Source organism: Oncorhynchus clarkii, chromosome 10, assembly GCF_045791955.1.
Source record: "Oncorhynchus clarkii lewisi isolate Uvic-CL-2024 chromosome 10, UVic_Ocla_1.0, whole genome shotgun sequence".
Lineage (NCBI taxonomy): Eukaryota > Metazoa > Chordata > Actinopteri > Salmoniformes > Salmonidae > Oncorhynchus > Oncorhynchus clarkii.
This window is the reverse complement of record NC_092156.1, coordinates 49,525,513-49,551,215: the sequence shown is the minus strand read 5'-3', so window position 1 is coordinate 49,551,215 and position 25,703 is coordinate 49,525,513. Positions and strand designations below refer to the sequence as shown.

The window sequence follows — 25,703 nt, the reverse complement described above, 5'->3', positions numbered from 1 at the left end:
AGCCAATAAAAATATATTCAAAATAGCTTTCATCAAAACTCTTGCGTTCATTGGCTCTCAACGTTTTTTTGCAAGTGTGTTGCTTTATTTTTCATTCAGAATGAAATATCACAGAGGACCAGGTAAGTGTTACAACAGTCAAACGACAATCAATAGACATTTCACTATCCATCATGTTATTAGTATGCAAACCTCTCCTTTCTTTTTAGTACGCATTTACCATATGTACTTGAAATGATGTTGTGATTTTTTTTCCCATTAAAGCTATTCCAGTGTCTCAAAATATCAAATCGTATTTGTCACGTGCAAAATACAAGAGGTGTAAACCTTACAGTGAAATGCTTACTTACAAGCCCTTAACCAACAATGCTTTAAGAAGGTTAAAGAAAAATAAGTGTTCAGTAAAAAAGAGATAAGTAAAAAAATAAAGAAAATAAGAGTAACAAATAATTAAACAGCAGCAGTAAAATAACAAGAGTGAGGCTATATACAGGGTGTACCGGTACAGAGTCAATGTGCGGGGGCACCGGTCAGTCAGGGTAATTTAGTCCCATTAATCTTTTTATGAAATCGAGCACATTGATAGATATTAAGTCAACTTTGAATAAGACCGTAATTGAAACTGTACAGTCTCATTGGAGGCTACCTGCGCTGAAGGACATCAATAAGATGGTGCTGGCAGGCTTAAGTAATACATTAATGTAAAATCAATTGCACTAAGTTATTGTCTCTTTTGTTGCTGTCACCGTTGACCATAAGGTGTAAAAAAATAGTAGTTTTCGGTAGTAGTTTCTTAAGAGGGCTTTTACTTTTTCTGGAGTAAATTAAACTTAAAGTAAAAGTACTTTTACTTATGTACAGATTTTCAGTACTCTACCCACCTATGCAAATTATAAATAGTCTAACTATAAAATGTGGACGAGCATCCACACTGGAGGAAAGTTCATTGTTCTACATCTGTCAATCAACTTATGTCCCAAATCAGCTCATCAACTCAGCCAGGGAAACAAACAGTAGTCTATTATCGCTTTTCACACCTTTCATTATCTGACAAAATGTAGCTTATATAATCAAATATCAAGGGGCCGATTGCAATCATCGATGGCACTAGTTTATCTCTAGCTGATGTCTCGGTAAACCACCAATATGCTCTAAATTCACCCGCACAGCTGATCTCAATTGCAACTGTTATTGGTCACCTCATTACCACTACCTAAAATAGGTATTACCTTAGTCAAAGATCCGTATATAATGACGAGATGCTCATGTCTCCGCCCTAACAATGCGAGTTGTTGTCCCTAAGGCAGGAAATTAAGGCAGACAACAAGTTTATGTGTGCATATTAAGTCCATAAAAACGCATTGGGCGTATTCTGGACAGATTTTGGTGAGAATGAGCCCTCCCGCTTCGCCTCTTCCCCTCTACCTTAGTCCTGCTTAGAACCATAGTCTTTCAAGATACACTATATACAGTGCATTGAGAAATAATTCAGCCGTATTCTAAAATAGATTAAATTGTTTTTTCCCCATCAATCTACACAATACATACTGACAAAAAAATAAATGTCACTCCATTTTGACAGCTCATTCATAGTCTTATGATACACTTTACACTTCTATGTCGTAGCCTAGTGAGGACCTATCAATCTTGTGTTATTAAGCTACAGTGTATATCAAAGGAGGGTTGTTGATGTGTAGGGCTGCATTTCAGATTTTTTACATTTTAATGTTGTGGTAAAGGGACTTAGGCCTTGCATTTTAGCGAGCAAGAATATTATTTGATAGCGAGCCTGATCCCAATGACTCGACTGTCCCCGCATTGAGAAAATGAAATCTGCTTATCTTTAAGGAATCACGAGACTCATTTGAATTACCTGATGCAAAAGGGAAAATTCTCTGTGAGAAAAGAGTGATCATGTTAAGATCCAACATCCGACCATCAACAGGCGGGCACCTCAGGGGTGTGTGCTTAGTCCCCTCCTGTACTCCCTGTTAACCCACGCGTGGTCGTGCACTACTCTAACACCATAGTTAAGTTTGCTTACGATGATGAGGCAGCCTATAGGGAGAAGGTTAGAGACCTGGCAGTGTGCTTCAAGTTCCTCGGTGTCCACATCACTAAGGAATTAACATGGTCCACACACACCCACACGGTTGTGAAGAGGGCACGGCAGGGACTCTTCCCGCTGGCATGGGCCCTCATATCCTCAAAACGTTCAACGGCTTCAACATGGAGAGCATCTTGACTTGCTGCATCACAGCTTGGTATGGCATCTGCAAGGCACACAACCACAAGGCACTACAGAGGGTGATGAGTACTGCCCAGTACATCACTAGGGCTGCGCTCCCTGCCATCCCGGGCCTCTATACAAGGCGGTGCCAGAGGAAGGCCCAATTTTTTTTAAAGACTCCAGTCACCCAAGCCATAGACCTATCTCTGCTACCACGTGGCAATGGTACCAGTTTACCAAGTCTGGAACCAACAGGACCCTGAACAGCTTCTACCCCCAAGCCATATGACTGCTAAACAAGACAGCTAAAAATCTAATCAAATGGCTTCCCTCACTACCTGCATTGACACTTTTTTGCACTAATTATCTAGCACTGACTCTATGCATTCACACTGGACTCACACACACACACTCATACATACTTACACTGACATCCCAACACACACATCTACCTTTTGTTGCACTGACTCTCCTTCACTGACTCTATGCACACACTGAAATCTGCCCACACATACTTACAATGACACCCCAACACACAAACACATACACACACTACATACGCACACTCACACACTTTCACACTCACCACATACAATGCTGTTTCTCTCTTATCTATCCTGTTGCCTAGTCACTTTAGCCCTACCTATATGTACCACAGGAGGTTGGTAGCACCTTAATTGGGAAGGATGGGCTCGTGGTAATGGCTGGAGTGGAATAAGTGGAATGGTATCAAATACATCCTATGTGTTTGATGCCATTCCATTCGCACTGTTCCAGCCATTATTATGAGCTGTCCTCCCCTCAGCAGCCTCCACTGATATGTACACTGCCTTCAGAAAGTATTCATAGCCCTTGACTTATTCCACATTTGTTGTGTTACAACCTGAATTCAAAATGGCTTAAAAATATTTTTTTCTCAAAATACCCCATGATGACAAAGTGATTTTTTTAAGTTTTTAAATGAAATACTGACATCTCATTTACATAAGTATTCACACCCCTGAGTCAATACACGTTAAAATCAAATTGGCAGCGATTACAGCTGTGAGTCATTCTGGCTAAGGGCTTTGCACACCTGGATTGTACAATATTTGCACATTATTCTTTTAAAAATTCTTCAACCTCTGTCAAGTTGGTTGTTGATCATTGCTAGACTGCCATTTTCATAAGCAACTCCAGTCTAGATTTGGCTTTGTGTTTTAGGTTATTGTCCTGCTGAATGGTGAATTGAATCTATCACCCAGTGTCTGGTGATAGACTGAACCTGATTTTCCTCTAGGATATTGCCTGTACTTAGCTCTATACAGTTTATTTTTTTTATCCTAAAATACTTATAGTCCTTCCCGATTACATGCATACCCATAAGATGATGCAGCCACCACCATGCTTGAAAATATAAAGAGTGGTACTCAGTAATGTATTTAGTTGGATTCTCCCCAAACATAACGCTTTCTACCTCTTCAAACAGTGTCTTAAATAATTATCTTCCTCACCATGACTAACCCCACACCCCCCAAAAATATACAACACAAAACCTGAACCAGAACTTCTCCCCCCCCCAGCTCTGACTACTGACAACTACTTTACTGAGGAAAAATGTACTTGCTATGCCTGTGATGTGGTTGTCCCATCTAGCTATCTTAAAACTTGTTAGGGCTAGTGTCCTTTTTTCTCAATTTCCGCCTGACTGACGTGCCTAAAGTAAACTGCCTGTTGCTCAGGCCCTGAAGCCAGGATATGCATATAATTGGTTCCATTGGAAAGAAAACACTTGTGGAAATGTCAAAATAATGTAGGGGACTATAACACAATAGATATTGTTGGGGAAAATCCAAAGAAAAACCAACCGGAATTTGCTTTTTTTTGAGAGCCCATGCTCTTACAATGGAAAGTACAGGGAAATAATAAAATCTATCTCCCAGCATGCAATTTCCATGGCTTCCTCAGGGTGTCAGAACTCTGTGTTCAAGGTTTCAGACTTGTTTATTCCAAAACTAATGAGAAAGAACAGTTTTAGTACAAGAACAAAGTCTTGGAAATTCGTTTTTGGGCGCACGATGAAGACAAGATGCACCTGCTAATATCAGTTTTCTATTGAACATACTTCTTTCCGTATGAAATATTATAGTTTGATTACATTTTAGGCTATCCGAGGAGTCAATAGAAATGTATTTTGACTTGTTTTAAAGTTTAGCGGTAGATTTTTGGATTCCTTTCTCTGCATGTTGATTACTCAAAAAGAAGACGCCAACTAAACTGACTTTTTGGGATATAAAGAAGGATTTTATCTAACAAAACTACACTACATGTTATAGCTGGGACCCATTGGATGACAAATCAGAGGATAATTTTCAAAAAGTAAGTGAATCTTTAATCGCTATTTGTGAATTTATGAAACTTGTGCCGGTGGAAAAATATATATATTTTTTAAATTTATTTATTTTTTACCCCTTTTTCTCCCCAAATTCGTAGTATCCAATTGCTGTAGTAGCTACTATCTTGTCTCATCGCTACAACTCCCGTACGGGCTCGGGAGAGACGAAGGTTGAAAGTCATGCGTCCTCCGACACACAACCAACCAAGCCGCTGCTTCTTTAACACAGCGCACATCCAACCCGGAAGCCAGCAGCACCAATGCGCCGGAGGAAACACCGTGCACCTGGCCACCTTGGCTAGCGTACACTGCGCCCAGCCCGCCACAGGAGTCACTGGTGCGCGATGAGACAAGGACACCCCTACCGACCAAGCCCTCCCTAACCCGGGCGACGCTAGGCCAATTGTGCGTCGCCCCACGGACCTCCCGGTCGCGGCCGGTTACGACAGAGCCTGGGCGCGAACCCAGGACTCTGATGGCACAGCTGGGGCTGCAGTACAGCGCCCTTAACCACTGCGCCACCCGGGAGGCCCGTGGAAAAATATTTTGATGTTGGGCGACGTCCTCCTACTGTATATCGGACAGTGCAGTTAGATTAACAATAATTTAAGCTTTCAACTGATATAAGACACTTGTATCTACCTAAATGTTTAATATCCATAATTGTTATGATTATTTATTTGAATTGCGCGCCCTCCAGTTTCACCGGAAGTTGTCCCGCTAGCGGGACGCCTAGCACTAAGAAGTTTGTAAGAAGAATGCACTAACTGTAAGTCGCTCTGGATAAGAGCATCTGCTAAATGACAACATTTTTCAATGTAAATGTATTTAGGACATACAGTGCATTCGGAAACTATTCAGACACCTTCCCCTTTTTCACGTTACGTTACAGCCTTATTCTGAAACGGATTACATTATTTTACACAATAGCCCAATATTGACAAAGCGAAAACAGGTATTTAGATTTTTTAGCTAATTTAAAAACAGAAATGCCTTATTTACATAAGTATTCAGCCCCTTTACTTTGAGACTCAAAACTGAGCTTAGGTGGATCTTGTTTCCATTGATCATCCTTGAGATGTTTCTACAACTGTGGTAAATTCAATTGATTGGACATGATTTGGAAAGGCACACACCTGTTTATTTTTGGTCCCACAGTTGACAGTGCATGTCAAAGCAAAAAACAAGCAATGGGGTTAAAGGAATTGTCCGTAAAGCTCAGACACAGGATTGTGTCGAGGCACAGATCTGGGGAAGGGTACCAAAAAGATTATGCAGTATTGAAGGTCCCTAAGAAGGTCCCCTCCCTCATTCTTAAATGGAAGAAGGGCCTTGGACAGGGTGGTGACCAAGAACTCAATGGTCACTCTGACAGAGCTCCAGAGTTCCTCTGTGGAGATGGGAGAACCTTCCAGAAGGACAACCATCTGCAGCACTCCACCAATAAGGCCTTTATGGTAGAGTGGCCAGACAGAAGCCACTCCTCATTAAAAGACACATGACAGCCTGCTTGGAGTTTGCCAAAAGGCACATAAAGGACTCTCAGACCATGAGAAACAAGATTATCTGGTTTGATGAAACCAAGATTGAACTCTTTGGCCTGAATGCCAAGTGTTACGGTGAAGCATGGTTGTGGCAGCATCATGCTGTGGGGATGTTTTTCAGCGGCAGTAACTGGGAGACCAGTCAGGATCGAGAAAAAGATTAACAGAGCAAAGTACAGAGAAATCCTTGATGAAAACCTGCTCCAGAGTGCTCAGGACCTCAGACCGGTGCAAAGGTTCACATTCCAACAGGACAAGGACCCTAAGCACACAGCCTAGACAACACAGGAGCGGCTTGGGGAGAAGTCTCTGAATGTCCTTGAGAGGCATTGGACTTGAACCCGATAGAACTTCTCTGGAGAGACCTTAAAATAGCTGTGAACCGACACTCCCCATCCAACCTGACAAAGCTTGAGAGGATCTGCAGAGAATAATGGGAGAAACTCCCCAAATACAGGTGTGCCAAGCTTGTAGCGTCATACCCAAGAAGACTCAAGGCTGTAATCCTAAATATAGTGTTTGAATGCTTATGCAAATGTTATATTTCAGTTGCTGTTTTGCAAAAATGCAAAAAAAAAGAATACGTTTTTGCTTTGTCATCATGTCATCATATTGTGTGTAGATGGATGAGATGTATTATTATTTTTAAATCCATTTTCGAATGAGGCTGTAACGTAACAAAATGTGGAAAAAGTCAAGGGGTCTGAATACTTTCCGAATGCACTGTAAGAGTGAAATTGCAAAAAATTGTATTATTCTGAATTATATAAAGGATGTATTCAAGGTCCAATAAATTGTTCCCTTTGTAAAGCATGGCGAACAATGCAGGCTCCGATGTTAAGTGGATTTTCAGAGAAGGGACAGGCCATAGTAACAAACAAGAATCTGATTGGCAGAGAAGTCCTGTTTTTATTCACCAGGACAGGCTAAGATCAAGTTAAACTACACGGTAGCAGGTTTGCTTCAGAGCATTCAGGCTCTTTCAAGCTCTCTTTCTGGAGCCAGAAAGTCTGAGTTTGCACAAGTTCTGGTTTGACAGATCTCGCTAAATCACTAATCCAGCTTTCTGGGATACCCCTCTGGATGGACATCTAAAATATCACCTGGCCCAAAAATAATATAAAAAGCTTGAAGAAATTGAAGAGGCAATAAACCAAAACTCATTTTGGGAACTATGGGGAAAATGTAATGCCTCACATAACAAGAAAAACACTCCCATGCAAAATGGCAACACCTGGAAAAACTACTTAGAAAAAGTGTATGAAAATTCAGAATACCAGAAATTAACTGAGACAAATTAGTTTATAAATTACAAAATTTAGAAACAACAATTACAGACCAACAAAATCCATTGGATATACCAATCACTATAACTGAGCTGAAACAGATAATCAAAGCCCTGAAGTGCGGTAAAGCCTGTGGGCCAGACAGTATCTGCAATGATATGCTAAATAAAAGCAGCCTTAAGCTGCAGGAAGCCATACGCTCCAACCTAGTGCTGAATGTAGGATACTTTCCAGAAATATGAAATAAAGGCATAATAACACCCATATTCAAAAGTAGAGACAAATTCAATCATAATAATTAACAGGGAGATGTGAGTGACCAGCAATCTAGGGATGGTTTTCTACAGCATAATTAATAGGAGGATACAGACCTTCCTTAACAAAAACAGTGTTTTAAGTCCTTGTCAAATTGTCTTCCTACCAAAACAAAGAACCTCTGATCACATCTACACTCTCCACACCCTTATATTTGGGGAGGGTCTGAGAGGAGATTTTAAAGGGAAGCGCAATAGAGGAGATAAGAGGATGTGAGAAACATGGAAAGAGCGAAGAGGATAAGGGAGGGAGAGAAGAAACAACTAGAATTGGAAGCTTAACCAGAGGTTACCATCTTCCTACCCATCCTGCGCTCTCCCTCAACCCGACATCCCCTCCTGCTCTCTCCCTGAACCCATCTCCTCCTGCTCTCTCACTCACTCACTCAATCCTTCCTATCCTCTCTCCTGCCTGCCCCCTCCCTCCCTAGCATTTGAATGACCAAAGCATCACACATAATATTTAGAAGAATTTAAGACATTTTACCTTTATCATCTCTAACTATCAGGGAGCCTGAAAGAACAGGCTGAGTGTGCTGGGAGCTTATATTCATTAGCTCACCTTGACTGACAGCTCTTTGAAACGCCCTTGTGGTCGTTGCCAAGTAACAATGGGCACCATGTCATTGATGACAAGGTGAACAATGGACCACGTCCTTCCGAGCCTAAATAGTATGCCTCAACCCATATTCACTGCAAAATGCTCTCATGGTCAACAAAGGTGACAGTTGGATATCTGACAGAAAGCAGCAATACACAATTGCATTTCTATGGTTTTGGTTTTGTAACTAATCACAGAAAACAGTTCACTGATACACTTCGTCACAAGAATTAGTAAAGCCTCTTAGTCACCTTAGAAGCATAGACATAAGGGAATGTACATTCAAACAGCATACAATAAGTGTACTGGACAATTTATTGGTGCCTCTGCATTAGTATTATAAATGACTATGTTCAGAATTGTATCTATTGATCAGAAATGTATTGATAATTTACAATGGGCCAGCAGAGCCGAAATAATAATCATGAGAAAAGGTGAGAAATCATTTGACTTAAACAAAAAATATTAAAGCCATAAGCCTAATAGGCACCCGGACACACAACTTGGGGCGGGGGACTCATTGATTCGCACAATTAATAACTCATCTCACATCTGTATACTTGAAAACAAACTATACAAAGAACCAAAAGTGAATTACTTAGGCTTAGGAAATGAAACCAACTACAGAGATATATGGGGCGCGGGAGAGAAGAAGAGAGCGACAAAGAGGTCATGAGCAGATAAGCTCCTGCATTTTTCAGCATGTTCTTAAAAATAAGGTAGATTTAGAGTTCGATAAACTTAGATTTTTTTGGCAAGGACATATAAAGGATATCACCCTCCACAACATAACCTTCACTCAAAATCAAAACTACAAACCTACAACCTGATTTTGAACAGAATTACCTGGAAGGTGTGGTAAACGTGGGGTGTTGGGTTGAGCGTGCAGAGATGAATACAGAGCCCGGGAGGTTTAAGTCAGCAAACACAACTTTACTAGGCCATAAAATAAACATAAAAGAAAATCACAAAGGTTTGGCTTGGTCCTTCTTCTCAGCTTTGGCGCTGTGTCGGTCTCTCCCGGTCCTCTCCCGTGGTGTGCCACAGTGCTCCTTTTATGTGGCCTCCACGGCTGGTTGGCACTTTCCTCTAATTACCATCCATGTCGGGGTGCCCAGCTCGTGTACTCCCAGCAGATGGAGCCAATGTCGCAGCACGTACCTCCCCTCTATTACCGCTCCCCGGGGTAGACATGCCTCCTGGTTCGGGGGACCGGCCATTCCCTAATGGCAGAGGTTTTTTCTCTTGGGGCTTCACATTTCCCCGCCCGATCTGATACTCCACCTGGTGGAGTACCCAATCAGGTACTCCACCTCGGTGTAGCCCAGCTTGCACTTGTGGGGGTTCGCGGTCAGGCCAGGATCCCTTAGTGCATCCACCACTGGCTGTAACCTACAGAGATGGGACTCCCAACTGTCACTGTGCACAATAATGTCATTCAAGTAAGCAGCTGTGTACTCACTGTGTGGCCGCTGGACACGGTCTATGAGTTGCTGAAAGCTCGCTGGTGCCCCGTGGAGCCCGAAAGAAAGAACCCGGTAGTGGTATAGCCCCCTGGGGTGGAGAAGGCCATCTTCTCCCGGGAGGCCGCTGCCAGCGGCACCTGCCAGTACCACTTCGTCAGGTCCAAGGTGCTGACATATCTCGCCATCCCCAAGCAGTCGATCAGTTCGTCCACCCGGGGAATGGGGTAGGCGTCGGACTTACTGACCTCGTTCAGGCACCGAAAGTCATTGCAGAAGCGGACGGTTTTGTCAGGTTTCGGCACCAGCACTATAGGGCAAGACCACTCACTGTGGGACTCCTCCAGTACCCCCATCTCTAGCATTGTCATCACCTCCCGCTGGACCGCCACACTCCGGGCTTCTGGTATCCGGTATGGCCATTTACACAAATTCTCCCGGACGCGTGGATATGATGTTCCACGAGATCCATGTGCCCTGGCACCTCTGAGAACACGGCTGTATTCTGCTGGTCCAACTCTGAGCTCTTGTCATTGGGTCGGGGCTGTGGTCTTCCCCCATTGCAACTTCGACAGGGGGCGGGCTCTGCTGTGGCCGGGTCCACGTTGCGCACAGCGCCTCTCGTGTGTGCCATTTCTTCAGCAAGTTCACATGGTAAAGCTAGAGGGGTTTTCTCAACCCCGGTTGGAGGATCTTGTAATTGACATCGCTTACCCTCTCTACAATGTCGTAGGGCCCATGCCACATAGTCAGGAATTTACTCTCCGTTGTAGGGACCAACACCAAGACCTTCTCACCTGGGTGGAACTATCGTGATTGGGTCCCCCGGTTGTAGACACGCTCCTGGGCGTGTTGCGCCTGAGCCATGTACTCTCTCACCACTGGCAAAATCGCCATCATCCTCTCCCTCATCTCCTCCTCATGTTCTACTACGCTGTGATGGGGGAGGGAGGGAGGCTACTCCTCATAGACCTCCTTGGCTGGATCCAGCAGTTTGCGGGGCCGACGGCCATACAGGAGCTCAAAGGGGGAGAACCCAGTGGGCGCTTGGGGTACCTCGCGAAATGAGAACATCAGGTGGGCTAGCAGCTGGTCCCAGTTCCTCCCGCCTCTCTCGATGTCCTTCTTCAGCATCTGCTTTAGGGTCTTATTGAAGCGTTCAACTAGCCCGTCCGTTTGTGGATGGTACACACTAGTCCTCACCTGTTTGATTTGTAGTAGATTGCAGACATCTTTCATCACATGAGACATGAATGCGGTGCCCTGGTCCATCAGGATTTCCCGTGGGATACCCACCTGGCTGAATAAATGGAAGAGCTTCCGTGCGATACCTTTCACTGTCGCCATGCGTAACGGGATTGCGTCAGGATACCTGGTGGCGTAATCCATGATTACCAGGAAGTATTGGTGTCCCCTCGCAGTCTTCACCAATGGCCCCACCAGATCCATCACCACCTGCTCAAATGGCACACCTATAACTGGCAAGGGAACCAAAGGGTTTCTAAAATGTACCCTGCTGTGATCTGGCACTCCGGGCAACTACAGCAGTAGTCCACCACGGCACGCTTGACTACGGGCCAGTGGAATCAGTTACCGATCCGCTCCCTGATTTTCTTCATCCCCAGGTGTGCCCCAAGCAGGTGGGTGTGGGCAAGCTGCAAGACAGTCCTAACATACTGGCTGGGTATGAGTAACAAGTCCTTCGTCTCCCCATTGTGCTTTACTACCTGATACAATAAATTATTCTTGATGGCGAAGTGGGGGTAGCACCCCTCACTTACCCCAAGTAACAGCACGCCATCCACCGCAATCACCTGGCTCCTCGCGTTCTGGAGATTGGGGTCTTCTAACTGGGCCATCCCGAACTGACCCGTGAGGATTCCCATGTTGGGAGGTCCATCTGGTGCCTCCACCTCCATAAAGGGGAGCCTGGTGGCTTGCTTTCCGGAGCGGGGTTTTCTCCCTCCTCCGGGTCCAACTCGGTCCCAGTGGACACCTCTCTCGGGCGGGGGGTGGGTTGCACAGGCCACCGTCCTTTTCCTCTCCTTCCTTCCTCGCGTGCATGCCACCCCAGGTCCCTCCGCCACAGTGCCTGGAAGAAAGGGCAATCTCGACCGAGGAGAATGGAACGGGAAGGTTAAGAACAGCCCCCACTCGCATCTGGGGTGGTTATCCTCACCGGCACAGTTGGGTACCTCTTTGTGTCCCCGTGTACACAGGACACTGTCACCTCCTTGTCCCCCGGTTCATCTTTCCCCTCTTGTGTGAGCCACTGTGGGTGGGCAAGGGTCACCATGCTGCCGGAGTCCAGCAGAGCGCTGGTGCATATGCCATCGATTCATACAGGAAACATCTGAGGTGCCGTCTCGGTGTGCGCCCAACAGGACTGACATAATTCACCATCTGGGTTATCCCAGAGCTGGTGGATGTGGATGGCATGGTCTCCTCCCGGCCGGGACAGCTCCACGTGATTTGTCCGGGCTCACCGTACTCATAGCAGCGCCTCTGATCTAGGGCCAGCAGTGGCCGACGTCATCGTTTTGGGTCACCCTCCCGCTTCACGGTCTTGGCTGGTTCCGTCTGGGCCCCCTTCGCCTCTCTGTGCAGTTCTTCTAATCACCGGGTCCACTCTCTCCGCCCGGGCCCCTCTCAGCAGGTCCTGGGTGTTCTGGTGAGTTTGCACAGCGGTCAGCAATTCCTCCAGGCTCTGGGGGTTCTGCATGCTCACCGTCTTCTTCATCTCGTATGGCAGGGCCTGAAGGTAGCGATCCAGGACAACCTTGTCAATCATCGGGAGGGACGGTACATCAGTCAGTAGCCAGGCCCTGGTCAGGCGCACCAGGTCACTCATCTGACAGGGTGGAGTCAAAGGCCCAGTTGTGGACCAGTTGTAGATGGCGTGTGAGGCTGAACCCATAACAGCTCAGGATTTCATGTTTGAGTCCCTCATAATTTACGGCCTGGTCGGCATTCAAGTCAAAGTAGGCCTTCCCGGAGAGGTAGGGTGCCAACAGGCTAGCCCACTTGGGCTTGGGCCATCCTTCCCTCTAAGCCGTCCTCTTGCAGGTACACAAATATGTCTCCACATCACCTTCCCCCTTTAACTTAACCAGGAACTGATTCGGGCCAGACTCCTGAGCCATCCCAGCCTTCAACTAGACACCTCATCCAGACCAGTGAGACACGCTCCCAGACCTGCGGACCCCCCCACCCTCCCCCGGACCTACACATAGAGGACCCACGCCGAGAGGACCTACATTCAGACCACAACACCACCAGCCACATCCACACCCCCACCCCAACCAATCAACACCCTCCCAGGTCAACAACGCCCACACCCTATTTAGGCCCCATCAGATCAGACCTATGCCTCACCTGCCCACCCCACACCCGCACAAAAAGAGCCTCAACATGGAAATCACACATACGTCCAGGCGTGAGCGGGCAAACAGGCCCAACCCCCACTCTTACACTAGCCCAAGCTAATGGAATGTACCAGATGCTCAGCAGGCTCTGCTCACACTTACTGGCCTGAGGCCAAACCACACGACCAACAACATTGGACACTTTATGAAACACAAAGCCTTCACTATCTCATCCTGGAATATCCAAGGCCTGAGGTCATCTGCCTTTGGCCTAAAGAGCAGGAACCTAAACTTCATCAAAGAAATCAGACATTGTCATCCTACAAGAAACATGGTATAGAGGAGACGGACCCACTGGTTGCCCTCTAGGTTATAGAGAGCTGGTAGTCTCATCCACTAAACTACCAGGTGTGAAACAGGGAAGGGACTCAGGGGGTATGCTAATTTGGTATAGAACAGACCTAACTCACTCTATTAAATTAATCAAAACAGGAACATTTTACATTTGGCTAGAAATTCAAAAAGTAAATGATCTTAAACAGAGAAAAAAGTCCTCCTGTGTGCTACCTATATCCCCCCACTATAATCCCCATACTTTAATGAAGACAGGTTCTCCATCCTGGAGGGGTAAATCAATCATTTCCAGGCCCAGGGACATGTACTAGTCTGTGGCGACCTAAATGCTAGAACCGGACAAGACCTTGACACCCTCAGCACACAGGGGGACAAACAACTGCCTGGAGGGGACAGCATTCCCTCCCCCATATGCCCCCCTAGGCACAACTATGACAACATAACCAACAAAAACAGGTCACAACTCCTGCAGCTCTGTCGCATACTGGATATGTACATAGTCAATGGTAGGCTTCGAGGGGACTCCTACGGTAGGAACACCTATAGCTCATCTCTTGGCAGTAGTACTCTATTAAAAAACAATTAGGCAACAACAAATTCAATCCCTTTTAGACAACCTTCTGGACAAAACGTTCCACTGTAATAGTGAAGTTGTAAACTTGGTGGTAGAAAATCTAAACAATATACAGTTGAAGTCGGAAGTTTACATACACTTAGGTTGGAGTCATTAAAACTCGTTTCTCAACCACTCCACAAATTTCTTGTTTAACAAACTATAGTTTTGGCAAGTTGGTTAGGACATCTACTTTGTGCTTGACACAAGTCATTTTCCAACAATTGTTTACAGACAGATTATTTCACTTATAACACACTGTATCACAATTTCAGTGGGTCAGAAGTTTACATTCACTAAGTTGACTGTGCCTTTAAACAGCTCGGAAAATTCCAGAAAATGATGTCATGGCTTTAGAAGCTTATGATAGGATAATTGACATAATTTGAGTCAATTGGAGGTGTACCTGTGGATGTATTTCAAGGCCTACCTTCAAACTCAGTGCCTTTTTGCTTGACATCATGGGAAAATCAAAAGAAATCCGCCAAGACCTCAGAAATGTTTTTGTAGACCTCCACAAGTCTGGTTCATCCTTGGGAGCAATTTCCAAATGCCTGAAGGTACCACGTTCATCTGTACAAATAATTGTTCGCAAGTATAAACACCATGGGACCACTTAGCCATCATACCACTCAGGAAGGAGACGAGTTGTGTCTCCTAGAGATGAACGTACTTTGGTGCGAGAAGTGCAAATCAATCCCAGAACAACAGCAAAGGTCCTTGTGAAGATGGTGGAGGAAACAGGTACAAAAGTATCTATATCCATAGTAAAACAAGTCCTATATCGACATAACCTGAAAGGCTGCTCAGCAAGGAAGATGCCACTGCTCCAAAACTGCCATAAATAAAAGCTAGACTACGTTTTGCAACTGCACATGGGCACGAAGATCATACTTTTTGGAGAAATGTCCTCTGGTCTAATGAAACAAAAATATAACTGTTTGGCCATAATGACCATTGTTATGTTTGAAGGAAAAAGGGGGAGGCTTGCAAGCCACACACAGGAAAACGGTTCCAAATAAATGACATCATTACGTGTTCTACCACCCGTGTTATTTACATTATTACATTTCCATGTGGGCTCTGCTATGTCGGTAAAACCTCCCGCTCTCTCAAACAGAGAATTAGTGGACATAAAAGTTCAATCAGGAGAAACGACAGGGATTATCCAGTCACAGTACATTTTAATGACCTAAAGCATGACATTTCTACCTTTAGATGTTGTGGCATAGAGAAAGTTAAGATATCAGACAGAGGAGGTGATATTAATAATACTCTGAGCAAAAGAGAATGTTTTGGGATTTTCACCCACCAGACATTATTTCCTAAAGGACTTAATGATGAAATGCCTATGTATGTTATGTTGTGAATTTGAACATGAATTATGTGCCTATTTAAGATTACTCTGATGTTTCTCGTACCACGTAGCCAATGATTAATGAAAACTTGCTGTGTCCTCATTGTGGTTTTATGTACGTGTTTAAAATGTCTTATTTAAACACTTTTGTAGTGTTTGTGAGATGCATCTTGTTATATTTGGTAGCACTTATTTGTTTTTCCTTTGCCTCCAACCCCTTTTCATGTGTGGAATGGATGTGGGTGGGGCTAGGTCTACATAAGGGTGCTAATTTAAAAAAAATCACAAAAGCTCTGACGAAGGCCGTGAGGCCGATACGTAAGCCTATTAAATATCAGTGATACTATCAAGAGCAGTGTGAGGTTTCCATTTTTCCTTCATCTTGTTCAACTGTTGCCATGCACCTGCAAAGAGATTGCTCAGATGTGCGAGTGCCTTTTGAATGTTGGGTTCTGAGAATATGAAAATATACTTAGTCATGTCACTGATGGAGTGATCAGGTTGAGGGTCTACACCAGAAGTGACGGGTTATAGGAGGAAGGCATATAGTGTGTGTAACTAAGCTTGGAATGTGTTGAGTGCAGGGAAGCGATTACATGTGGCAGGCATTGATAATTGGAGACAGGTGGAGATCTTGGAAACTAACAATATCACTTGAGGAAGAGAGGGTAATGTATAGAAGAACTCAACTTGGTTAAGCTTCTCTTGTGTCCGTGAGTTATTTACTCAAAATTAGAACCTAACACTTGGGAAACATATATTTAGAAAAGGAATACTTTTACCAAATGACCAAAATGGATTCTCTGAACATTATCTCACCAAGTTCCCCCATTAGGCAAATCATTAACAGTATTAAATGGCCTATTGTTGTATAATAAAGATAACCTTTAACATTGAACAGCTACGATGCTGCTCTTTGTTTCCACCCATTTAGCATCGTTCAAACCCTCTAAAGCCTTAGACCCAAACATCTCTTAAAGTATTCATATTGAAATGTGAATGTGGCCATGTGCTGAAGCAGTGCAGTCTTTCTTTAAAAAAATATATAAATATTTCAACATTAAAATACTTTATTAACTTCAAGTGCTAAAGGTATTAGCCTACAATTAGGAAAAAGACTATCTAGACATAGGCCTATATCATAAGATCCTTTCAGTGATATGATATGAACAAAGGAATCTAGCCTGAGAGCATATTTCTGTCCTGCCCTTTGGAGCAGGGCATGTAATATCCATGGCCTTCTCACTGCAAAAGTCCTGATCTTCTCAAAAATATATATTTGCCGTGTTGTGTCCAGTCCCGGGGATGCTTTCACATCTCTGGAAGGAAGTCAACATTGCACAGCAGCTGACCTGGTTCCATCTGAGTGGAAGCTCCTTGGTCACAACAACACCAGGCTCCAGACAATTCAAACTGTAAAGGAGGAAAGCAGACACAAATAGACAAGACATTAAACTTTTGCATACCAGCAATAACATTTATTGACCCCCAAGTTCAAGAAATAAGTACAAAGACAAAATACCTGAAGCATTTCTTGTTCCCCCTCGATCATCTCCTTGTACTGGTGGCAGAGAGCAGGTTTATGCTGAAAGGCAAGTTCCAGAAAAATATGTTAAAACATGAATTCATTAGTATCCTTTTCATAGGTTGTATGTTTTGTCACAATATTGTTTTGAATGTTTGTTTTGAACTGATCTCCGACTGAGCATTCTACTCAATGCATCGTCAATGAGCACTATTGAATATTTAATCAAAAGTGCATTACAGTGGCTTGGAAATACAATGACATTCAAAAGGAGGTAAATCATTAGTAAGAACCTTTTGTCATAATTTTGATGGGAGGCCACCAGATTTTAGCTAGCTAATGTTAGCATTGCTAGCTATTTTTGACGAATGAGAACATTGCCATCTTTCTAAAGTAAATTTCACGATAATGCTGGCAAAGTTGTTTCCTACTAAATGTTTGACTACTTTAGCAATTTCATCGTATCTCCAGGCACTATAGTGTAATTTAGACGAAACAGTAGTTAGCCTCCGTCCAGAATGACTTATCACCATTTTAGGGCACCACTATGGTGCCGCCGATATAGGGGGGCTTGAGAACATTCACAACAATGGCATGACTTGACCGAGTGACAGAGGTGCAAGCTATGAATACATTGTTATTGCCTGTTGACTGCAACAGCTGTACTAAAATACATTGTATACATTCAACCTGCTTCCAGCCCAACATTGGTAATGCAAAAACTACAAGATTGAAGATAACTAGCTAGATTTAGAAAACATTTAGCATCATAATTACCAGCTGGCTACATGTAAATGGTATTCATCTAGCTATCCAGCTAGATGAACATGCAAAAAAAAACAACCTCAAAATCTATCATCCAATATCTAGCTATTTGGCTAGCTATCACTTTATTGTCCCATTCACGTTTAAACATTTTTTATTAACTAGGCAAGTCAGTTAAGAACAAATTCTTATTTACAATGAAAGCCTACACCAGCCAAACCAAGACAACGTTGTGCCAGTTGTGCGCCGCCCTATGGGACTCGTCTGAATTCGAACCAGCGTGTCTGTAATGACGCCTCAAGCACTGAGATGCAGTGCCTGAGACCGCTGTGCCACTTGGGAGCTCCATGTAATATGGAGTTTGATTAGCTTGCTAATCGATACAGTAGCTATTTCCATGGCATGGATTAGCACAGCAATCAACATTAAGCGCAGTATGCAACTGTCTAGCTAGCTAGCTACAGTGCATTCAGAAAGTATTCAGACCCTTTGACTTTTTCCACATTTTTTATGTTACAGGCTTATTCTAAAATTGATTAAATCGTTTTTTTCCCTCATCAATCTACACACAATACCCCATAATGACGAATCAAAAACAGGTTTTTAGAAATGGTTGAAAATACATAAATATCACATTTACATAAGTATTCAGAGACTTTACGTAGTACTTTGTTGAAGCACCTTTGGCAGCAATTAGAGCCTTGGGTCTTCTTGGGTATGACACCACAAGCTTGGCACACCTGTATTTAGGGAGTTTCTCCCATTCTTCTTTGCAGGTCCTCTCAAGCTCTGTCAGGTGGTATGGGGAGCGTCGCTGCCATGAAGGACATTCCCCCAAAGCCACTCCTGTGTTGTCTTGGCTGTGTGCTTAGGGTCGTTGTCCTGTTGGAAGTTTAATCTTCGCCCCAGTCTGAGGTCCTGAGCGCTCTGGAGCAAGTTTTCATCAAGGTCCTCTCTGTACTTTGCTCTGTTCATCTTTCCTTCGACCTTGACTAGTCTCCCAGTCCCTGCTGCTGAAAAACATCACCCACAGCATGATGCTGATACCAAAATGCTTCACCGTAGGGATGGTGCCATGTGTCCTACAGACGTTACGTTTGGCATTCAGGCTAAAGAGTTCAATCTTGATTTCATCAGACCAGAGAATCTTGTTTCTCTTGATCTGAGAGTCCTTTAGGTGCTTTCTGGCAAACTCCAAGCGGGCTGTCATGTGCCTTTTACTGAGTAGTGGCCTCCGTCTTGCCACTCTACCATAAAGGCCTAATTGGTGGAGTGCTGCTGATGGTTGTCCTGCTGGAAGATTCTCCCATCTCCACAGAGGAACTCTGGAGCTCTGTCAGAGTGACCATCGGGTTCTTGGTCACCACCCTGACCAAGGCCCTTCTCCCCCGATTGTTCAGTTCGGCTGGGCGGCCAGCTCTAGGAAGAGTCTTGGTGGTTCCAAACTTCTTCCATTTAAGAATGATGGATGCCACTGTGTTCTTGGGGACCTTCAATGCTGCAGAAATGTTTTTGTACCCTTCTCCAGATCTGTGTCTCGGAGCTCTACAGACAATTTCTTCGACCTCATGGCTTGGTTTTTGCTCTGACATGCACTGTCAACTCTGGGACATTATATAGACATGTGTGTATCTTACCAAATCATGTCCAATCAAATAAATTTACTACAGGTGAACTGCAATCAAATTGTAGAAACATCTCAGGGATGATCAATGGAAACAGGATGCACCTGAGCTCAATTTTGAGTGTCATAGAAAAGGGTCTGAATACTTATGTAAATTATATATTTTTGTTTTTATTTTTAAATGAGCACAAAAAAATTACATGAAAACTTCCGAATTTGTCATTATGTGTTATTATGTGTAGATTGATGAGGATTTCAAAAAAATCAATTTTAAAACAAGGCTGTAACATAACAAAATGTGGAAAAAGGGAAGGGGTCTGAATACATTCCGAATGCACTGTATATAGCTAACAATAGCCAGCAATGAAACCACTTTTTGATCTCGGTGTTTTAACTATAGACTCTTACCTGTGTATGGATTATGATGATTCACAGCTGACTGAAACACTCCCAAAATAATCCTTCCCAATCGGCTTCAACCAGTCCAGACTGCTTTTGCCACAGATGACAGAGCTGTGTCGATACCAGCAGCTGTATTCAGGACAACACTGTTATTGAAAGCTGTAGCTACACTTTGCATGTTGTCCATGATGAAAACATTCGTAAATCCAAAGGATCTTTCAAATATTCGTGGTAGCAGAGAGCAGAATGGATTTCTCGTGAATGTCCCGGCCCCTCATTATCTCAAACAATCATGGGTAGGTTACGGTTCTGTATTTCTCTGTTTCGAAACAGATTCGTGAGTTCACATTTGATTTATATTTACAGATTAAATACACGTTTGTAATTACGGCACATAAAAGTTCACATGTTCAAAAAGGCATTTGTTCAATTAAATGTTGTTGTTTTTTAAAATTCAAATGCCTCTCCTGTGAAGTAGTGACGCCGTGTGTACCCTTTCCACACATTAGTCTTTTTAAGACATAATTGTGTTGCAAGTTTGTCAAATATTTCATTTTATTCACGTTGCCAAAATAATGTCTTCTTTACTATAACTCAATTTGATGTACTGAAAGCGGTTCAGAAAGTTATCAATTTCACCGTTGTTTAATGTTGCCTCAAATAATCTGTCACTGGTCTTTTTCCATTTGTAAATGGGAGGGAGATTGAATAGATATGGTTTCTGATTTGGGATTTTGGTTGACTCCATAGTTCTTTAAGGTTAAATGTGATCTGGAAGTGATCCGACAGGGCAAGTTGTGGCATGACTGTAAATGCATTCTTATGTTGAGGTGGAATATCGGTTATGGAGTAGTCCACCACACTATCTCCCTAGCACAGAGCTGTATGGGAATGGGTCCAATGAGTCACCCCTTGTACTACCATTAACACTATACAGTATATACTGAGACCGTTGCAGAGCTGAAATATCTCTTTCCTACTTTTGTTAACCACACTATCATAACTCTTTCTGTGAATGGGGATTTGTTCAATTGTAGAGAGATGCCTTTCCAAATAGATAGGTGTTTCCTTCTGATTCTAGATAGTCCACCTCACCTCAGTCCTGGCGTTGAGATCACCGAGCCCAGAGACTGAAAATGTAGTATCTCTAACTGGATATTCTGAAATCCTTCTTCTATGTGGTAGGGGAAATCTCTCTATCTCTATTTTACTCCCCTCCACTCCCTCCTACTTCAGACTGTCTGGCAGTTCCCTGAGGTTTCATTTCAGATTTCTGCCCCTCTTTCACTCTCTCTCTCTCCTCCCTCTCTCAGCTCTCACCCTCTCTGCCCCCCCCCCCCCCGCCCCCTCACCTCCCTCGTACTCGGGGCAGTTCCCTGTCTCATTGAGGCTCTCCTCTTCGTTGATGATGATGTTCTCGATATCCTTCATTGTCAAGTGGTCTTGGAACGCATGGAACAGAACCTGCTTCAGCTCATCAAGAGACATCTGCTGCATGTCAAACTGCAGGGGCAAGACACACACACACACAAGCACACAGGAACACATGCACCCAAACACACACACACGCATACATGAACACACACACACACACACACACACACACACACACACACACACACACACACACACACACACACACACACACACACACACACACACACACACACACACACACACACACTTACTGTAAGAGTTGAAGAGTTGAAGATATATGCACACAAAATGACAGTACTATGCAGATACATTCCAAGGTCATATTCTAGAATTTTTTACTCTCATTTGTGTGTGTGTGTATGTGTGAGTGAGTGAGTGAGTGAAGTCTCATTCCAATCAATAGAGAGTCTGAGTGTCAGACGTTTTACATTTTTAATTCATTTTTGGGAGCTTTAAACTCCCCTCCTGTCCTTGCCTCCCTCTCCCCAATTCACAATTGCATGCCTATTACCTTGTGAAACACAATCTATTCACTCAGTTTGACACAGCAAATACAGAGAGAGAGAGAAAAAGAAAAAGAGGGAGAGAGAGGGAGAGAGAGAACTATTTTGTTCCCCTTCCACTGTGGTAAGAATGACCCAAAGGAGAAGAGAGGAGAAAATATGCATGTGCATAGATGGATGGCCTAGAGGTATACCTGTACTGCAGTGGCAGACGCTGCATTTTAAGATGAGGGAGGATGATATTTTTTTTGATGAACAAGGCCTTATTTCTATTACACCATATTGGATGAGTGTCATTCATATTCCATTCACCCAGCTCAATGTAACATCGATAGGTTTAGGCTACTACATGATACATGATACTCCCTCCTACAACCTAGCCTATGAACGAAAGTTTACAACTTAGGCACATTTTTTGTAATCAAGATGAGAGACAGTTACACATTCAATGCCGCATTGCATACTCTTGCCTGCAGCTAGCTGATATAGGGTTTAATCCTTAGTTCAACAGTTGCAAACAAGAGTTTCTATTGGACAAATTCTGGTATGTCTATCATAGCATCAACTAACATAGCATCCCTCTCTGTTTGAGCTGGGTGTTTGAGTAGGCCAAACTAGTGAGCTGCATTTGATACTAAGTGAAAGTGAAAGAGAAAAAAATATATACTACGAAATATAGCTAACAAAAATTAGCCCTCTCTCGCTCGCTCTCTTGCTTCTTCTTAATTGTCTTTCTCTCTCTTTGAATCAATTACTCACCACATTTTATGCACTGCAGTGCTAGCTAGCTGTAACTTATGCTTTCGGTACTAGATTCATTCTCTGATCCTTTGATTGGGTGGGCAACACATCAGTTCATGCTGCAAGAGCTCTGATAGGTTGGAGGACCCCCGCTGGAAGTTGTCATAATTACTGCGCAAGTCTATGGAAGGGGGTGAGAACCATGATCCTCCTAGGTTGTGTATTGAATGTATCAATGTACCCAGAAGAGGACAGAAGCTAGCTGTCCTCCGGCTACACCATGGTGCTACCCTACAGAGTGCTGCTGAGGCTACTGTAGACTTTCATTGCAAAATAGTGTGCTTAAATCAAATATTTGGTGACATTATTTGGTGACAAGTATTTAGTATAGTTTTATCTAAAAAGGATACCTTTAATGTTTCATAACTTTAATGCTCCCATTCTGAAGTTGGCCTCTCTCTTCTTCTAGGTGCCTCTCTACCTAGGTGGGTTTTCCTTGTTACTGTTGCCCTAGGTTGCTTTTTGGAGAGGCTTAAGTCCAGGTCAGTTTTCAGTTGCTGCAATGTAAAATGTGACTGATTGATTGATCAATTAATTAATGGGTTGTGTCTATTCTATTTTGCTGACCGATTAAAAATAAACTATGTGATAAAGAAAAATAAATAGATAAATAGTTACTAATGGAATTGTGTGACATTGTTGTGGGCCATTAGACAGTACAATAGGACAATAAGGGCCAGTAATACTGTAATAACACTAATCACACTATTCAATATCCCTTCCATCCCTCTGCTGTTATCACAACACACACAGGCTGCAGCCCAAATGGCATACTATTCCTTATATAGTGCAGAGCTCTGGTCAAAAGTAGTGCAGTAGTGAATAGGGTGCCATTTGGGACGCAGGGACAATCCATTAAATATCTCCTCCACTTACAATATCACAGCCCTGCCAGTGGTATAATAGCAGAATGGAGACGCCATTGCAGAGCATTCTGCAATAATGCAGCAAGACTGCTTGATCTTATCACACACACACGCTCACACACACACACACACACGCTCACACATGCACGCACGCAGGCACTCACTCACTCACTCACTCACTCACTCACTCACTCACTCACACACTCACACACACACACACACACACACACACACACACACACACACACACACACACACACACACGTTTGTGATTCTAAAAGCTTGTCTCATTAGGGCTGATTTACAGTGTTAGTGTGTTGTTTCAAATCAAATTTTATTTGTCACATGCGCCAAATACAACAGGTGTAGATCTTAACGTGAAATGCTTACGAACAATAATGATGGTACATACAATTGGTACCAGTACCGAGTCAATGTGCAGGGATACGGGTTAGTCAAGGTAACTGTGGTAATATGTAGGTAGGGGTAAAGTGACTATGCATAGATAATAAACAGAGAGTAGCAGCAGTGTACGTGAAGAGTGTGAAGTAATGTGAATGTATGTGTGTGTGTGTGTTTTTGTGCGTGCATGCTTGCATGCGTGTATGCTTGTCAACAGAGCTAGTTGACAGACAGGGTGTATAGACACATCAATCACAGTCAGATAGGCGTTTGAGTTGCTGTCCGCTGGCTTCTAAAAGACAGAACAAAGAGAGAGAGAGAGGGAGCATTTAGACACAGGCAGTGTTGTGAAGAAGGCGCAAAACACCTCTTCAACCTCAGGAGGCTGAAGAAATTTGGCTTGGCACCTAAAACCCTCAAACCTTTACAGATGCACAATTGAGAGTATCCTGCCGGGCAGTATCACCGCCTGGTAAGGAAACTGCACCGCCGGCAATCGCAGTGCTCTCCAGAGGGTGGCGCTGTCTACCTGCCCTCCAGAACCCGATGTCACAGGAAGGTCAAAAAGATAATCAAGGACAACAACCACCCGAGCCACTACCTGTTCACCCCGCTATCATCCAGAAGGCAAGGTCAGTACCGGTGCCTCAAAGCTGGGACCGAGAAACAGCTTCTATCTCAAGGCCATCAGACTGTTAAATAGCCATCACTAGACGGCTTCCACCTGGTTACGTAACCTTAGAGGCTGCTGCCCCATATACATAAACTTAAAACCACTGGTAACTTTAATAATGGAACACTAGTCACTTTAATAATATTAGCTTACTTTTGCTTTACTCATCTCAAATGTGGGGCAAAAAAGTATTTTACAGTGGGGCAAAAAAGTATTTAGTCAGCCACCAATTGTGCAAGTTCTCCCACTTAAAAAGATGAGAGAGGCCTGTAATTTTCATCATAGGTACACTTCAACTATGACAGACAAAATGAGAAAAAAAATCCAGAATATCACATTGTAGGATTTTTTATGAATTTATTTGCAAATTATGGTGGAAAATAAGTATTTGGTCAATAACAAAAGTTTATCTCAATACTTTGTTATGTACCCTCTTTGTTGGCAATGTCAGAGGTCAAACGTTTTCTGTAAGTCTTAACAAGGTTTTCACACACTGTTGCTGGTATTTTGGCCCAATCCTCCATGCAGATCTCCTCTAGAGCAGTGATGTTTTGGGGCTGTTGCTGGGCAATACAGACTTTCAATTCCCTCCAAAGATTTTCTATGGGGTTGAGATCTGGAGACTGGCTAGGCCACTCCAGGACCTTGAAATGCTTCTTACGAAGCCACTCCTTTGTTGCCCGGGCGGTGTGTTTGGGATCATTGTCATGCTGAAAGACCCAGCCACGTTTCATCTTCAATGCCCTTGCTGATGGAAGGAGGTTTTCACTCAAAATCTCACAATACATGGCCCCATGCATTCTTTCCTTTACACGGATCAGTTGTCCTGGTCCCTTTGCAGAAAAACAGCCCCAAAGCATGATGTTTCCACACCCATGCTTCACAGTAGGTATGGTGTTCTTTGCATGCAACTCAGCATTCTTTGTCCCCCAAACACGACGAGTTGAGTTTTTACCAAAAAGTTATATTTTGGTTTCATCTGACCATATGACATTCTCCCAATCTTCTTCTGGATCATCCAAATGCTCTCTAGCGAACTTCAGATGGGCCTGGACATGTACTGGCTTAAGTAGGGGGCACGTCTGGCACTGCAGGATTTGAGTCCCTGGCGGCGTAGTGTGTTACTGATGGTAGGCTTTGTTACTTTGGTCCCAGCTCTCTGCAGGTCATTCACTAGGTCCCCCCGTGTGGTTCTGGGATTTTT

The 25,703-nt window shown here is 43.6% G+C and overlaps 1 protein-coding gene across 1 annotated transcript in view; it reads right to left on the bottom strand.

Moving 5' to 3' along the window:
- LOC139418713 (calcium-binding protein 8-like) overlaps window positions 1-25,703 on the bottom strand; it is a 78,129-nt gene that overhangs the window by 8,035 nt on the left and 44,391 nt on the right. Inside the window, exon 5 of the mRNA XM_071168365.1 lies at window positions 21,170-21,320. Coding sequence (XP_071024466.1) covers window positions 21,170-21,320 — 151 coding nt within the window. The remainder of the gene's footprint in view (window positions 1-21,169; window positions 21,321-25,703) is intronic.